The sequence below is a fragment of the Thunnus maccoyii genome, chromosome 2, assembly GCF_910596095.1.
Source record: "Thunnus maccoyii chromosome 2, fThuMac1.1, whole genome shotgun sequence".
Lineage (NCBI taxonomy): Eukaryota > Metazoa > Chordata > Actinopteri > Scombriformes > Scombridae > Thunnus > Thunnus maccoyii.
Genome location: NC_056534.1, coordinates 31161097 through 31177814, shown reverse-complemented (window position 1 = coordinate 31177814; position 16718 = coordinate 31161097). Strand labels below are relative to the sequence as shown.

The 16718-nt window shown below is 42.8% G+C and overlaps 2 protein-coding genes across 12 annotated transcripts; both read right to left on the bottom strand.

Moving 5' to 3' along the window:
• Nucleotides 1-3880: 3880 nt before the first annotated feature.
• LOC121907208 (transportin-2) lies at nt 3881-14161 on the bottom strand. Of its 5 annotated transcripts, none has more exons than XM_042426648.1 (24): nt 13951-14161; nt 13056-13155; nt 12713-12788; nt 12408-12557; nt 12060-12166; nt 11817-11950; nt 11628-11709; nt 10489-10611; nt 10276-10394; nt 10135-10195; nt 9836-10007; nt 9418-9570; nt 9078-9303; nt 8825-8996; nt 8510-8704; nt 7987-8145; nt 7153-7246; nt 6918-7016; nt 6715-6810; nt 6492-6567; nt 5671-5770; nt 5447-5521; nt 4120-4249; nt 3881-4017 (listed from the first exon to the last, which is right to left on the bottom strand). In XM_042426648.1, exons 2-23 carry the CDS (start codon nt 13152-13154, stop codon nt 4142-4144), a joined length of 2676 nt encoding a protein of 891 aa, XP_042282582.1. In that variant the 5' UTR covers nt 13155; nt 13951-14161; the 3' UTR covers nt 3881-4017; nt 4120-4141. The 5 variants fall into 5 exon arrangements, with proteins under 5 accessions (XP_042282582.1, XP_042282574.1, XP_042282609.1 ...); XM_042426640.1 differs by having other exon boundaries at nt 14019-14161; XM_042426675.1 differs by having other exon boundaries at nt 7153-7240; nt 14019-14161.
• Nucleotides 14162-14986: 825 nt separating this feature from the next.
• Nucleotides 14987-16718, bottom strand: rln3b (relaxin 3b). Of its 7 annotated transcripts, none has more exons than XM_042426733.1 (5): nt 16629-16718; nt 16135-16277; nt 15953-16032; nt 15652-15837; nt 14988-15556 (listed from the first exon to the last, which is right to left on the bottom strand). In XM_042426733.1, the coding sequence occupies exons 4-5, from the start codon at nt 15824-15826 to the stop codon at nt 15276-15278; spliced, it is 456 nt and encodes a 151-aa protein (XP_042282667.1). In that variant the 5' UTR covers nt 15827-15837; nt 15953-16032; nt 16135-16277; nt 16629-16718; the 3' UTR covers nt 14988-15275. The 7 variants fall into 7 exon arrangements, with proteins under 7 accessions (XP_042282658.1, XP_042282667.1, XP_042282653.1 ...); XM_042426719.1 differs by having other exon boundaries at nt 16135-16349; nt 16629-16668; XM_042426724.1 differs by lacking the exon at nt 16629-16718 and having other exon boundaries at nt 14987-15556; nt 15652-15849; nt 16135-16577.

The window sequence follows — 16718 nt, the reverse complement described above, 5'->3', positions numbered from 1 at the left end:
GCATTTAAGAAGTCTCAAGTATACCGCATTTTGTATTTTTAAGTCCCCCTCCACTCAGAAATGTGTTTTTCTTCTTGTTTCTTCAGTCGGATGTTTGTGCTTCACTGTGCAGAATGATGTATGTGCAGAGTTTGACACTAGAAGGCTGTTTTCACGTTCATCTGCTGAAAGTGGAAAGTTTTTCTGAGCTCATTGAAAACCTGATTTTAAGGGGTGGAGGAGAAGGAGGAGATGTTTTTTTGTGGACAAACCAAATCAGACACACGTTACTGTTCCAAGCAGAGTATTATTATGTCTTCATACATGTCAAGAGGGGAATTTTAAACATTCCCGTCTTTCCATCACTCCGCTATAGAGACTGATAGAAAACTCAAGTCTGTGCACTCTGTCATGGCCTTTCTCCTACTTCTTTCTCACACATGCACACACCTTGAGCTCATTTCTTTGTCCGGTAGGCCCATGCAGGTAATTCTGGAGTAATCTGGGCTCAGTGATATCCCATGCCTGGAAATGAGAGGATGTGCTGGAGCTGGCAGCTCAGTTTTATTTCAAAATGTGGATGGCAGTGATAAATCAGTTGGTGTTGAGCATACTGTATGAAGAGATTTATAGAGTCCAGTCTACACCTTCACACAAACACACACACACACACACACACACACACACACAGGGATATTTGAAGTGTAATTTGAGAATTCAGTTATGTTTGTTTGTGTGGAACTGAGCTGGTTATTCAGAGGGGTTTCTATATGTGGACACACAGAAGCAGGAAACATCAGGATGCGATGCAGATGTCACTTTAACCAGCTGTTTTTGTTTTCCTAAGTATGTTGCACTCCAATCCTTCTTTTTCTCACAAAAGAAACCAGACTGGCAACTCTAACATCCAGCCTTCAGCATGCAAAACACGATTTATTTCAAGAATCCACAATCCAGCTGGATTTTCCAAGAGATTTTACACACATGAACTATAAATCATATCATAGACTCAAAAGCATTTTATTTCCATTACCGCCCTCAAAAAAAGGGGGGAACATGGCTGGCGAAAAGTAATCCACAGAAAAACAAAGGTAGCAAAGTCTTCCTGCCAAAATGCAACAATATCATGCTCTTTATTATGTATAAACAAATTTTTCTTAAAAAACATTCCTTCTTTATCTCCTTTCATCCCTCCTTTGTTCCCGTCTCTCTGACACCTTTTCAATAAGCTCTCCTTTCCTGCGAACTCCTCGTCCTCATGAATCTGTCACTGAAGCAGACTACTACAGTATCATCCAAAGAAAATATAGACTGATCTTTCCGATACAAAAACCGATAGTGAAACTAAAAAACATCAGTTACACAATTTAAAAAAAAAAAGAAAAACACTAAAAAAATGAACAAGCAACCAAAGACATTTTCTCGTACAAGCTCTGAACTAAGAGACTGTGGACGTAGAACTAGGCTGGGCTTCAGATTGTCTCGTATTTGAAGTGATTAATGATTGATTTGATTATCTTAACGGTCACAGTCGAGGTCAAATCAAGCGCTGACGTCTGTTTGTTTCCAAATGTCTAAACGCCAAGAAACATTTGCAGAATATGAATGAAAAAAATATAGATCCCTGTAATTAATTTTGCTGGCAAAATCTTATTCCATGATTAAACATAAAAGCCCTCAAGTGCCTGTACTTTCATCATCATCATCATCATCTTGATGCACATATTGAATACTGAAATAGCAGCTTGTCTCTACTTATTGTTTTTTTATTGTGTTTTAGTGGCTATTGCTCTTTGGCAGTGTCCTAGCTCTTTTTTTTTTTTTTTTTTTTTAAGTCTACTGTGCTTTCCTCTGGTTGTGAATTGAGGTGGTGTGTTGGTGTGTAAAGGGCAATCATATTACTCTGAAATATAAGTCAAACATTCACCACTGCGCACACCCACACACACAATCACACACACACACACACACACACACACACACACACACACACACACACACACACACACACACACACAGAGTGAAAACACAGACATAGAGCATGCACACAAAGTAGGCCGGGGCAGGCTACAAACCCTCTGGAACAAAAAATTAATTTGCATTTCCTACTGTGCACACATCATAAGAACGCCATCTAACTATCCAAAACATGCTCATAGGCAAAAAAAAGGTACCTCATGCAGGTTCTCACATATCTGAACACACACACACTTACACACACTTACACACACACGCATACACACACCTCAGCAAAATGGCAAGGTTAGTCATTGTAAAAGTGCGGATTAGTCGCAGTTTCACAAAGTTGTTTTTATTTGCCATTTAGTATTGGGATTTTTTTTTTTTTTTGCCAGTCAAAGACACTTAATTTCACAGTGCAACACAGTATGACAAACACTGACATTAGGGTCAAGACATATCATATGGGTGAGGTTAAAAAAAAGTCCATACAAAACGAAAGGTAAAATAAAATAAAAAGTGCAAAAACAACTTAACAGTCACTGGAAATAGCATTAATTCAAATATTTTTTGCGTTAATTGTGCGAATTTAAGTCCACTATAGAAACAAAAAAATCATCAGTAGCAGCAAAAAAAAAAAAAAAAAAAAAAAAAAAAAAAAAAAAAAAAAAAAAAGGACCATTTTTAAAACATTATAAAGATCACAATGACATCGCCAATCACTGTTTTACTTAAGATATCAATATGGCATCAAATGGATATCAGTACGAACGTAGACATAAACACATACACGCTCAGTCTTGTGCGCACACACAAACACACACACATTCACACGCGCTCGCACACGTACACACAAACACTTGGTCACAGTTAACAGGTGCCAAGGACATTGCGGTGGGAGTCAAGTTTTTAGCTCTGTACCATATCAAAAACAATACATAGTTCACACGCTGTTAACACAGAATGCTGAAGTAAGGATTTACAAACTGCACATGCACACACACGCGCGCGCGCGCACACACACACACGTACACACACACACATTCACAAACACAAAACCTCAGAGACAACTAAAGATCTGATTCTCTCTCTCTCTCTCTCTACGATTTCCTCCCCTCTGGTGAGAAAAACAAATGTGTTAGCCCTAATCCTCCCTTCCTAGAGGAATGGTTTTCCGTGAAGCCACAAGGACACGCTCTGTTTTTTGTTTTTTGTTTGTTTTTTTTGTTCTCTCTCTCTCTTGATCAGGTAGAAAATGTGACAGGAATATGTCTGATAGATGGATAGCTCTGTAAAGCAGCACTCTCTGGTCAAAATGAAGGTAAGAAAACACAGATGTGGATAGCGAGATTATCTTACAGTTAAGTAGAATTCAGCGACTACAGATGAAGTAATTCATATTGAATTCCTATTCCCCGGAAAAAAAGAAAGATATCACCCAGAAAATGAACAGAGTTTAGACACCTGTCTGTCTGTCTGTCCCTAACTACATGCAGTAGGTCTTAAAAAGTCTAAATTATAGTGCCACCCACAGTCAGTTACATGTACTGCATGTACAGCATGTGCAAGTGTGTGTATGTGTGTGTGAGTCTGTGTACGTTGGTTCTGTCTGTCGGTCAAGCTATCGGTTACTCTTGAGTTTAAGAATCCCATTAAAATCTCAACTGTCCCTGTCCTCCCAGCCAAGTAACAGACCTTTCTGTGGCTCTTTTTCCCTGCCTTGTTATTGATTTCCCTCCCTCTCTTTCCCTTAACTTTCTCTGTGCTGGTCTCTTTCCCTGTCTCCCTCTTTCCCAACTTGTCTGTCCCTCCGTCTCCTCTCTATGTCCTTCTCTCTGTCCCTCTATCTGTCCCTACCAGTTAGTTTTTCTGTGTCGGGTCCCTGCCTAGTTAATCTAGAGGTGTCCCCCTGTCCCTCCCTCCCACCCGCCCACCCTCCCTCTATGGACAAACACATAGGGCGTGGGGGCCGTCCGTCAGGGGGAGCGGCCAATAGCGTCCCTCTCCCTCCCCCCAGATCAGGGCAGTGCAATACACAGATGGATGAGTTTCCCGTTCACCCTCCTCCTGCTGGCTCACCTGGAGGGGGGCGGATGAAAGGGAGACACAGAGAAGTTATGTTTATTATAATGCCATTTGTACATTTGATTTGACTTTGAAGTACGATGCGTGTGGGATTACCTTTTGGGTGGGTGTAGAGGCTCTAAACGCCGTAGCAGGCTGCCAGTCTCTCCTTCAGCAGAGGGGGGAACTGCTCCGAAAACTGCTGCCAGTTCTCCTCCCCGACCTGCTCCTTAAATCCGTGCAGGATCTGTGGAAATTGGCAGATAATGGGGGGGAAAAAATGAATTTCAGGCACAGCTACAAGTCATCTTTAACTTCTTCAGCAGCCGAGCCACAGGCAGCACACTTACAACTGTGTGATCTCTTGACAGTTTTTTTCTTTTTGTGCTAAAAATAGCTGCCTGTTGCTGCTGGGAATGAGGTTTAATGGGAGCTGTGAGACTTAACCAAACAGTAAAGACATAAAAACAAATAAATGAGCAGATCTCGTGTTAATTCAGGTGATGATTCTATGTTTTTACGACTCTTCTCACCTAACAATAATTATTAGAATAAAAATATTGATTAGTGCAGCTTTAATAAATTAGAATTTGATCAAATTCAACAAACTGACACATAGAAAATGTGTGACCAAGTTGCATTATTCCAGCATTGGAATACTGGGCTTATAATGAAGCTGCCAGGTGTAGGCTGCTGTACACTGGATTTAATGGGAACAGGGTACACACACACACAATGCCCACAGATCAGGAGGTGGTGGCCCTAAAAACTTGGCTGAAACACATGGTGAATTTGATACATGTGTTATTTATTTGCAACTGTTCCCGCTGTTTGTCAGTCATACACTGGCAGCACTCTGTTAATGTTTCAATGTGATGATGGTGTCTGAGCCTCATCACAGAACAGCAAGAAGGGAATAAGTTTATATAGTACTTTTGATTTACTTTAGGAAAATAAGGTGCTGTGAACCAGGTGAAAGTCACTGTCAAGTCAGATTGAAATAGTGTAATAATAGTGATACAGAAGAGGCAGGATCACCGGGTTCATTAGGCATTATGGATTCACTCTTCTGTCAACACCTATTAAATGTTCCAACAGGAACATTACAGAATTTCTCTGTTAGCATAAACGCATGTATCTGTGGATTGCGCAGCGTGACCCACTCTGATCCCAGTTTGGCTTAAAGCTGCGTTCAATATGCTGCATTTGAAGCTTTATGAGTTTCATAGCAGAAAACAGATGACTACACACACACACTGCTTCCCCTGATGTCTCTACACCTCACAGTGACTCACGCAGCAGGGGGAGAGGAGAACGAAGAGCATGATGATCCATTGGTCAATTAAAATCAGTCTCTGGATGTGACTAGTCGCAGATACACAAGAACTCACTCCTCATTATAACCCGACCCTCGTCAACACACCATCACGCGTCACCCCCTCACCTTGTAGAACATGTCTCTCAGATCGTCTTTGGGATTCACCCAGGAAGCCACTGCATCACAGAAGAAGATGAAGTCCTGAACAAACACAGAGGGAAAGGTGAGAAGGTTAGAAAAGTAAAAGGTTTAAAGATCAACTCTTCAAAAATAGCTGTGAGTTTGCTTTACAGTCAGATAAACAGACCGTGAAAGCAGAAATTTAACGCCCTCAGTGTACAGCGTCTCACCTGCACCACACCCCCCGGGTTCACACCAATCATCATGCAAATCCCGCGGAAGGCCGAATCTTTCTCCTCGTTGTCTCGGATGTTCCGCAGGGACGTACACCTGCCGCACACAATTATTAACCAGTATTAATATCAGTATATTAAATCAGGAGCGGTTAAACTTGATGCTGTTTCATCTCTCCTGTTTTGTTTATGATAGAACATTTGTGAGATCTACAAAATAGATAGATTGTTTATTGTTTATTAGCCACATGACTGAGGCTGTTGGAATATGTTATTCTCTACAGCACAAATACATAAATGGACAACAACAGACAATAATGGTAATGCATGTCAGTAGTATGTGAGGAGGGGGCTAAAACCAATTTCAAAAAGTTAAATAAATGGTAATAACCAAACTATAATTATTCTGTAGGGGGGTATGTGTCTTTTTTCTGGGCTTGATGAATCTGACTGACTACAGTGTTTCATTCTCACTGATTCCAAACATTTCAGGAATCTATTTGAAGAATGTCAATACTGCAGTCTTTGTAATAGCGCGATTGTGTTCTGCAGCGATGAGCTCATACAAAAAAAAAAAAAAAAAGCAAGGAGGAAAGTGAGAAAATAAACCAATAAACCACAGAAATGAATGTGTGTTGCCTGATAGGAAAAGAAAATTGCCAGTACAGAAACTGTAAACGGAAAAGAGCAGAAGAGAGAGAACGGATGGCACGTGAAGATGCCGATGTTGACTGGAAATGTAAATTAATTCGCACCACAAAGATGTCAAAGCACAGGTAACGAAAGGCAACAGAAAGAGCTATTAAACAGTCTCTCACCAAGGTCGGATAAACTGCGGCAGCATGGGAGCGACCTCCTGAGGACACACATAGCCCAGTCGACCGATGGTGATAGCTAGAGGAGGAGGAGAGAGGGGGGGGACGGTGTGTGAGCCCTTTAATGGCTTTTAAAAACCTGTAACGTGCTGATTTTTTAACTGTCAGGACTAACAAACAGCAACAAATCCGTCTACTTTTCTTTCAAGAGAAAGTATTGATATACCGGTGTTCTCCAGCAGGGTCTTGGGGGTGTTGGGTCGATTGATAATCTCCACCAGCTGGCTCAGAACCATGGCGATGTACGGCTGCATTTCCACTCCTGATAGAGCGGAAAGTTCAAGAGAGACACACATATTAATTACACTGCATAGTCATATTCTCAAATTCACATCGTCATCACATAGAAACAGATTTGCTGCAGCTCACCCATCTGCATGCAGATCTCTCCGATGGCCCAGGTAGCGTTGTTGCACACAGAGATGAACTCCGGGTTCAGATTTGTTCCAAGGATTGGCATGAATTCAGCTGAAGGAAACACACACACACACGTAATCATCATATTTATTAGACACAAATAGGGAAGGATGATGGAACATTATGTATGTACTGTAAGTGCGTGTGTGTGAGAGAGAGAGAGAGAGAGACAGAGCGAGATAATTACCAATACATGGTTTGACATGAGGGAAGCAAGCCTTGGTTAAGTCACCCAGTAGAGCAAATGAACTCTGTCTTACTTCAGGCATCGTATCCTGGGACAACATAGACAGAGAGACAAAGAGAAATGTGAACACACACCGTTGACAGAATTGTCCAGTTGCATCCAACCAACACAGGATCCGGCTGCATCACATTCCGGCTCTGTTGCAGCTGCCGGAGATGATCCGTTGTTTTTCTAGCTGCTGGCCCCGTGACCAGAGCATCTCTCTTTTCTCATTCTCTCTTTAAGCGGCGGGACTATTTTTGCCAGAGCAGCTCACCTCAAACCACCCTAAATGATGCATTTCTTAAGTTAAACTGATTTAAAAACTTTTTCACCTGACAACAGCGGGCACTTCCAAAATACTTGGACATGTAGTGCTCTCGAGGGGCCAGTATGCTCCATCAGGACTGCTTGTCGGACTCTCTCTCTAGATTTTTTTTTTTTTTTTTCCATTTGTTACACAACTATTTCTGCCAATTTCCATATGAACAACCAAGTGCAACACCGTGAATTCCTTCCAGGAGAAACTGTCTGAAAATGTGCGCAGTTATTCCCATATTTAAACAATATCACAGCCGACTACTATGACAACCGACTTTTCAATCCAGCTTTGAGTGTAGTCATTCAGAACAACTATAAACTCTTGTCTGATGTGGTCGGAAAACACGTCGTAAGAACTAGTTCTGGTTGAGTATGAATTGACTGTAATACACTTTTAGCTGTTTGTTTGGGTGGGGAAAAAATAATTTAAGGTCAAATTAGACACACAAACACACACACACAGGCTCTCCTCACCTGCATGCACTGGAAGAGCAGAGTCATGATGTTACTGCGAGCCACCAGCGTGTCCACATGGCCCCCCAGTCCCTCCGCTAAGCCGCTCAAAAGATCCAGAGCCACGATCATGAAGTCCTTGTCGGGTGCCTCGTACTGATCTGGCTGCTGACTGTACATCTGAGAGACACACACAAACAGAAGAGTAGGTGGAGAGAAAAGGACAAAAGTAAGCTGATGAAAGTGTAAAGTTTGTCAAGGGATTAAAAAAAATAAATAAATAAAAAAAAGGAGGGAAGAAACAGCAGATTTGAGGCTAGAACTTGCTTGTTAATGTGAGAATATGTGCCGATGTGTCATAATGAGCCCTGCTAGTAAGCCCTAAACTCTCTAATGTTTGTATTCCCACAAAACAAAAGGATTGAACATTTGTTTTTCCCTGAGGATGTTGCTCTGACAAGCATACTAGACATTTACTCTACATAAAGCAGCAAAAACATAAATTCTCTGTACAAAGTGCCATGCATGTGTGTGTGCAGCTTACCATGGCTTGAGCCAATGTCTTCTGGACCAGGGTGACGCAGCGTTGGTAGACGGGCTCGCAGTAGGGGAGGAAGCCGCTCTGTAGCGCCGTGGCAACAGATGACAGACACTCGAGCAGAGGGAAGAGATCTTTGTCTTCATCCTTCAGCTCGTTCCACTTGGCTATCAGCGGAGGCATCAGCTTCTGTATGTACTCCTACAAACACAAGTGTGATGTTGGCCTGTGTTATTTATTTGTTCCTGCATCACAATCGAAAAATTTCAACACGTTTACACACGAGATAAGGCTGCGTATATGTGAGAGTTTTGGGCTCACAGGTTGGTTGAGATGGTGTCCCACAGAGTCCGCCAGCGTTCCTATGGCGTCGTAGAGGATGAGCAGGTTCTTGTGCTGGTACTTCCCGAAAGCAAAAACCAGAGTGTCCAGGATGAAGCTCAGGTAAGGCACCAGCTCTGTACACGCCTCTTCCTCCAGGGTGGCGAACGCACTTTAAGAGAGATGAGATGGGTGAGGAGGAGCGGAAAACGAGAGAATACAGAAGAGACAAACGTATGCATGAGAGTTATACCTGCATGCTGCCTCCTGTACCCTCTTATTGCCATCAAGGATACGCTTGAGCAGCTCCTTCATCAGGGGTTTGAGGTGAGCGTCAGGGGGCTGGCTGACCACCCAGTGTGCGTAGCGGCTGAGGGTCCAGCAGGCGATGGAACGGACCAGGGCCTTCTTGTCACACAAACACTGGATGAGGTGGGGGATGAGCTCAGGCAAGTAAGGTACCATGCCCTGCATACAGCCTGGAAGGAGAAAAAAAGTTTATGCATCACTGTTGTGAAAATAAGAAAAGCTAGTATAGCTAGTTAACTTAAGTATACTGTATTTCAATAGTCAAAGTCTGTGCCGTGTCTCACCCTCAGCGATAGCCCCCAGAACCAGGATGCCAGACTCCTTGATGACCCAGTCAGGGTGGAAAAGCAGGCCTTTCAGGAGGGGCAGGAGATGGGGAAGCAACTCCTCACGAAACACGTTGGCAAGAACATCCAGAGCCGCCGCCGAACACTTCCCTGGAAGCCGCATAAATAATCAGATTTTGGATAAATAAGCTACCCTACCAATTTTCTGATAAATAAAAAAAACTACAGAATGCATTCACACATGTAAGTATGCAGTGATAGACATTCACATCGTTATGTCTAGATGAAGGTAACATATATTGTTATTGCTGAGACATTGTAATATATCAAAAAAAAAAAAAAAAAAAATCTATACTGAACATTAAAACATGAAAAAAAGAGTCAGGATAACTGATGCTGCATGTCTGCAACTTACGTAGGTTCCAGTCAGACAGCGTATCGTCATCATCGTCCTCGTCCTCGTCGATGTCCTCCCCCTCCTCGCCCTCCCCTCCTTCGTGCTGCAGAGTGACGGTGCGGGACTTGTGGAAGCGAGGCTTGATATCTTGCTCGCTGTCTGGAATGGCCTCGTCCTCCTCGACGTCCCCCTGGAGGACAACAGAGGGACAGGTGAATGTAGAATGGATTTAAGGAGGTACAGCAAAAGACAAAAGGAGGAGGCAGAGTGTTTGTAAGAGGAGTTTGGAGGGTCTGATTTATCCGGGGTCGGCTCACCTTTAGGAGAATAATATCAATCTCAGAGTATTTCATCCCATTCACCAAGATAGGGATCAATCTGTAAAAGAGAGAGAAATTTTCACCTCCTTGTCATCAACTTATTCCAACCTTATGATCTGTTGATGTGTGAGCACTTACTGGACCAAATGGCCAGACAGAGCCTCTTTACAGATGGGCTGTTCAGCCAGAGTCAGCCAGAACTCACAGGCCTCCAGAGCCACGTTCTCATCTGGATCCTGGGTCCGCTGCAGCATGTACTGGTGGAAAACAACAAGAGCTAATGATGAAGAAGCAAAGCCACACTTTTGTATGTTTAAAAAGGTAGCGTGTCAGATCAGGTCACACCCTCACCTGGATGATGCTGTGCATGTGAGGGATGAGGCGGTCGATGCGGACTTCCAGCAGCATGACCAGAGCCCTGCACACGTTCTTTCGCACTTCACTGTCCTCATCACCGGCCAGCGCAAACAGACTCTGGATGCAAAAGAGACGATGAGAGAAGGAGAGAAAGAGAACGGGTTGCAGAGAGAGAATGGGAGGATGGGGAGGGAGACATGAAATAGGGTTAAAAGAGAGTTAACAGAGGCAACTTCTAAAAACACGCACTTTAATCGGTTACACTTTGCTACATTTTCATCTTGACATTGTCCAAATTATCCATCCAATTAAATATTTTGGATAATTGGGCTGTTTGTCTTTACTTTTCCTAACGTGCAAGAACTCAGAAGGTTTTCTTTTTTTTACTGCCAGTTCGACATGACGTAATCACCTGCTGAAGTGAATCAGATACTGCAGTTACTAAATAAAGAAAAACAAACATACAAAAAAAATTGTCTTACTCATCAAATATGTGTCCTTTATTGTGTTAATTATCACCACTGCTCGCTTTCCCTGAAGCTTAATAAATCTAATATTATGCTTCATAAAAATGTTATTATGTCTTCTGAGGTTAGCGGAGGTGCTGTTTATTTCAGGTGAGGCATGGCGGCTACATTATAAAACACTGCAGGGAATCCTGCTGAATTAATTTTCCATAGAAGCTGCTGTGAAAATCTGCCTTCTTAGGACAGAGTATCATTTCAATAACATTTTCAACGAGTGTGAATCAAAGCAGTTATGATGATCTTACGTATGATGTTTTTTTTAAGGTCTGCAAAAGTGATGCTTTAAATGCATTCACTCTGTTTTATTGTCAGACTATTGATTCCAGGGTCAAGAGTAAACTCCCACACGACACTACTTTTATAAAAATGGCTGGAAATTGGTCTTACACCCAAATTATCTGGCTAACCTCCTTCTGCACCAACAATGCAGCATGTTGCAGTCAATCTCTCTCATTTGAAACTGTACATAATCTCCTGCATTGCCTTGTGGTTTTGTTACATGTTCACATGATGACAAGATGGAAAACAGAGGTACATGTGATGTAGAGGAGAGGGGAGGTTGAAAACAACAGAAGCTCAACCGAGACAAAATCTTAACATGCTCACCTCAATGAAGGTGTCGATGTTATCCATCAGAGCCTGAGCTCTACCAATGATGAACTGGTTCACACACGCTATAGCATGGGACCTGAGAGGAAGACAGACAAGTGGGATCTATAAAAGCGGGTTTAACAGGGAGATTGTGATGGTGCCGGTAGAGACAGTCAAAAAGCGAAAGACTGGCGTTTCACTGACCTGATCTTGGGGCTGCAGTGTTTGAAAAACTGTAGGAACTTGGGGATCATGATGTTCAGAGGTCTGTTCAGAGCATCGCTATCCAACAACTCAGATGAGTCCTCGCAGATTTTCTGCAACGCTCCAAAAGAACCCTGAAACACAGAGAAAAATCATGAAGGAATGGTATTAAAAAGACAAAAGAAACAGATCTAAATCTGTTTATATAAAAGCTTTTTGTCTAAGCAGGTATGTGAGCCTGACCTCGCAGGTGTTATAGTCCTCTGAGTTGAGTAAATTACAGAGCTGGGGCAACAGTTCAGGCCAGGTCTGCAGCTCCCCTTTAGATGCTATGGTCGTGATCAGGATACCTTAATGATAGATAATAAAAACACACAAATAAAAAAACATGCTTTAAAACTCAGGTGTAAATAATAGCTCACCACTGCATTAAATCATTTAAAACATCTTGAAAGTACAGCGCTCGCTCCCCCACAGCCGCATTACCTGCAAAGACTCATCCACCTACACAGCAGTCTGACTCACTCTGGCTAGAAAATGCAGCTAACGCTAGTTTTCTCTTTCTCCAATTTCTCTCACTCAAACACCCACCGATAGTAGCTCTGATAAGCGGTGAAGGGTCTCCGATGTTGTTGAGGCATTCTCGTTTGATGAAGTCAGCCACATTGGGAGGAAAGTTCTGGTAGTGAGCCTTAACATTGTTCTTCAGTATCAGACCACTCAGAGAGCGAGTGGGCTCGTCTTGAGAAGGAAGGCAGCAGAGAGACAGAGCAGAAAGAACATTTTATAATAACAGGACTGAGAAGTTGTATTTAGTAATGCAGTATTTGCAAGTGTCGAGCAGGGCTATTTTTTTTTATCATTTATATCCTTATTTTTGACATGCACATACGTACCCTCAGATTTAAGGCTTGTGAGGACAAAGATGAGATAGTTGTTGAAATCTGGAAACTGGTTAAGTTGCTCCAGTTTCTGTCGGCTGTGTTAAGGAGCAAAAGCTCACAAACCCTCACGTACCTTGTGTTCTTGTTGACATTTGGTCAAACAGGAGTGAGAGCATTAACACACAATCAATCACACTGGCTTACCTGATACAAGCTGCGCCGTTTTTATTTCATCCACTCTTACTGACAAGCTCACATAGGTAAGCTAAATCTCACCCCCCCCCCCCCCCCCCCCTCTCTCTCTCTCTCTCTCTCACACACACACACATACACGCACAGGCAGATGGAAGGATACTTCTTGCACAGCTCTCTGTGTGGCTGTGTCTGGGGACTGCGAGTCCTTGAGTAGCTGAAGCACTTGCTGCAGACCCTGTTCATCTGGCTGCCACTCCATCCTACAGGAACACAAACACAACAACAACAACAACAACCTGTTTATGCAGCAGGTACGACACACTTACAGCCTGCAACCGGACAACACTCACCAACAACACCGGCGTGACCTCAGCACTCCGCACGTTACGTTACTAATCCAATCACGTATACAAGTAACGTAAGATACGGCTACAGATAAGGCCAACAACTAGCATGTGATAGCCGCCGTTTCTAATAGCAACAACTTGTCAGATGCTTTATATCAAATTGACTTCCTGAATCTTCATTTTAGACAAAATCCATTGCAAATGTTTGTCTACAATGTAACACAACACTAGCGTGCAAGCGCTGTCGTTTATGAACGTTGTCCGTTTTTTGGCTACATGACACTTACACGTACCAGAGACTGTATATGTATTTATATACAGTCTATGAGACGTACCAATATGCTGTCGTCCTTTAGTAAGTTACAGCGGCGTGAATACGTAGTAGCAGAAAGTATGAATCGCGACCAGAGCAGCCGTTTCTACATGAGGCCCAGACTGTCTGGCTGGCTCGTTCAGCTAGCTTAGCGTCGCTATGATACTTAACACATAACAGATTCAACCAGAAAACAGCCGAAGAATACTATGTTACGTTAACTACCAGGACGCCATGTTGCATTGTCAACGTTGTTTTTATAACCAAAACAACAAATACGGTGAAAATGCAGCACATTAATATTCATAACAGAGCAGTCGCATATCAACCCCCTCGGCAGCTATCAGTAGCATAGCTAGCTAGCATCATCTTGAAAGTACCGCGAAAGGTTTTACCTGCTCACTCCGACGTGTCAGATCTATATTTCTATAGACAACAGTGCAGTTACGCTGTAGCAACTCACATTAAATTGAATATAACTGCGATCTGCGTAGCTAAACACACACTTCAGATCAGTAGATCTGTGTGACTGCTATGCTAGCTGGTGTGTGACAGAAATTGCATGCCTTTGCAATCAAGCCGGGTGATCACAATGGTCACGTTCGGCTTCCGTACTGACTGTCGGGCAAGGCAACAGCCAGACAGCCTAGATCAGTGGTTCTCAAAGTGAGGTCCGGGGACCCCCAGCGGTCCTTGAGGGGGTTCCAGGGGTCTCCAGCAACATTAGGAATAATTTATTTTCACTATAATTCCATCCATAAGTAATACAGTGACAGAATGTATGACTATTGTGGTCATGGGTTTCATACACTTTCTGCAATAAACCATCTAAAAGCAAAAATCTTATCAAATGGGGTCTGCGTTCTAATATGTGTCGGTTTAGGCGTCCTTGACGTGAAAAGTTTGAGAACCACTATTCTAGATACAGTATGTGTGAATGTTTTAATTAATATATACGCACATCCTTCTGATTTTATCAACAGATATGTTGCACGCATTATTTTGTGATTTGCTCATTTCTGACCGCCAGATGGTGTCAGCTTGCCTTAAAAAAACATCTAACTATTGTGTAATTTATCTGTATAAATTGATCTGTATGGAAACAATAACACAAACACCAGTGCAACCTAACAACAAATACTACCATTGTGAAGCTTGTTATGTTCAGTTGTTTACGATGTGTCTCCAAGTAACTGATAATTCATCTCTGATAGGAAGAGGGTAAAAAAAATCCCTTGAAACAACTCAAACCCAACATTATGAGTATGTTGCAGAACTATTGCACAGGATTTCAGTGTACTGTTTATCTGTTCAAATTCTGTCTTCCTTTGTTAGGATCACACAAAGCAGCTCTAATTCAGAGAAGAGGCCTCCCTGTGTGTGGTCATATTCACCACTTCTTCCTTTCATTTCGAAATCCTTTTCAAAACTGCAGTTCTGAAACAAGGTTTTGGTAAAAGTGGAAGTGTTCTAAAAGCATGAATCATAATTTTAGCATTTCTTGGGTAAGAGGAAGAGACTTTCATAACAATTCCACAAGACTTTAATAAACTCATATATCAGTCTATGATTATCACAGTAAACAAGTTTTGACAACACACGAATTATGACTTAGATGGGATGTGGAGAGGGGAAAGGTGGATGTAAAGAAATGGATGAATCACATAGGAACAGTAGAGCTCTGCACTGATGAGAAGACAGGGTGTTTAAGAAACCAGGTTCAGCACAAGGAGCTGATTTCACTCTTGCTGCAGCCCCATTTGCAACAGGCATTGGACAGTCCCACCACTACATCCCGTCCTTTCCTATCTGCACTTCTTAGAGCCTCCAGGACCTCCTCTGAGATTGGCGAGCGAGCTGAGCGGCTGAATCCAGCAGCCACAGATGCTGCATCCAACGTTTGATCTTTCCATACTTGGGACTCTGCAGGATCCTGCTCACTGGTAAGTTGAGGGACAGGATTTGTGTTCCATGGGTCAAAGGCCTCCTCTCCAATAACAGCTGATCAAAAGGAAGGGTAAATCCCTTAGTATTTACATTTTGACTTACTTTAGGAAAACATGGCACATCATAAAAAAAGAACTTGTAAAACTTACCTGAGCCTCCTACGCCTCTCCTCCAGCGAGAGCCACCACAGGTAAAGATGACAGCTCGTATGAACTCTCTTCCACACAGCTTCATCCCATAGAAAGAGGGATGACCATCATTGGACTGCGCCCTGTCTACCAGTGCCACCAAGAGCCCCATGGTCAAGACTGCTGCCTTCCACATTGTGAGAGTAACTGTAAAAAACGCTGTAGGTGTCTCAAAGGCTGGAAATGGCTTGACACACCCCAGTAAGGTGTCTCTGTGAGTGTCTGTCAGTGTGGTTTGTGTTTCTTTGTGGACAGCACTCACCTTATATAGACCTCAGCATCTCAGTGAAGGACCTCAATTCACCTCCACTCTTCGTCATGCTCAGAGATAAGACCAGAGACCTTTAGGGGCAACAATGCACATAGAGGAAAACAGAAAAGTTGTGATTAAGTAGCAAGTGATGCCATAGGTGATGTCAACAGAGCTCTTTGCAATCTAATCACCTGTGACCTTTTGTTGGCCTTTCTGTCCCTTACATCTGTTGGGTTGTGTCTTTGTGTCACCTGCACAATCTCCGTCTTGTTAATCGCTCAGCCGGGCATTGGATGGAGATCACTATCCACTCACCACAAGGATAACTAGGTTGCTATACGTTGGTGTTCAGTTTAAGTGTCACACATACACACTTCAGAGAGATTTCAGAAGCCAACTGGTGATACTGCAGTGACACAAATCAGTTGTGAACTTGTGAATGTTGTTCAATATTAATTATGAGCCTATAGAGGTTGCAGAGATAAGCGGTAGTAGCAACATTTTGTATGAAATGAATAGAGTGACATTCCGTCATTTCACATCTATCTGCTTGACATTCTCTGCAATCGAAAAAAAAAGTAACATTGGAAGTGGAAATTTGACGTTAGGCTCTGATGAAAATGACAGACAGGGACTGTCGACCAATTAGCGATCGTTTTTTACCCCTGACGCTGCGACCACCTACCAAGTCATCCAATCAGCATGCAGCGTAGGGCGGGGCGATGACGAGAGGGTAGCAACAGTTGCCCCGGTGAAGGCAAGGCGCCATAGTCAC

Bases quoted from the DNA above. Each gene is read 5' to 3' on its own strand.
- LOC121907208 (XM_042426640.1), bottom strand. The intron at 12,789-13,055 runs GTATCCTTCCAT...CACAGCCGACAG, and splicing joins CACAGAGAGCTGTGCAAGAA to AAACTGGAGCAACTTAACCA. The intron at 11,710-11,816 runs GTCAGTGAAACG...TCTTCCTCTCAG, and splicing joins CACTGCAGCCCCAAGATCAG to GTCCCATGCTATAGCGTGTG.
- rln3b (XM_042426733.1), bottom strand. From the start codon at position 15,826: ATGTGGAAGGCAGCAGTCTTGACCATGGGGCTCTTGGTGGCACTGGTA. The intron at 15,557-15,651 runs GTAAGTTTTACA...CCTTTTGATCAG, and splicing joins GAGAGGCGTAGGAGGCTCAG to CTGTTATTGGAGAGGAGGCC.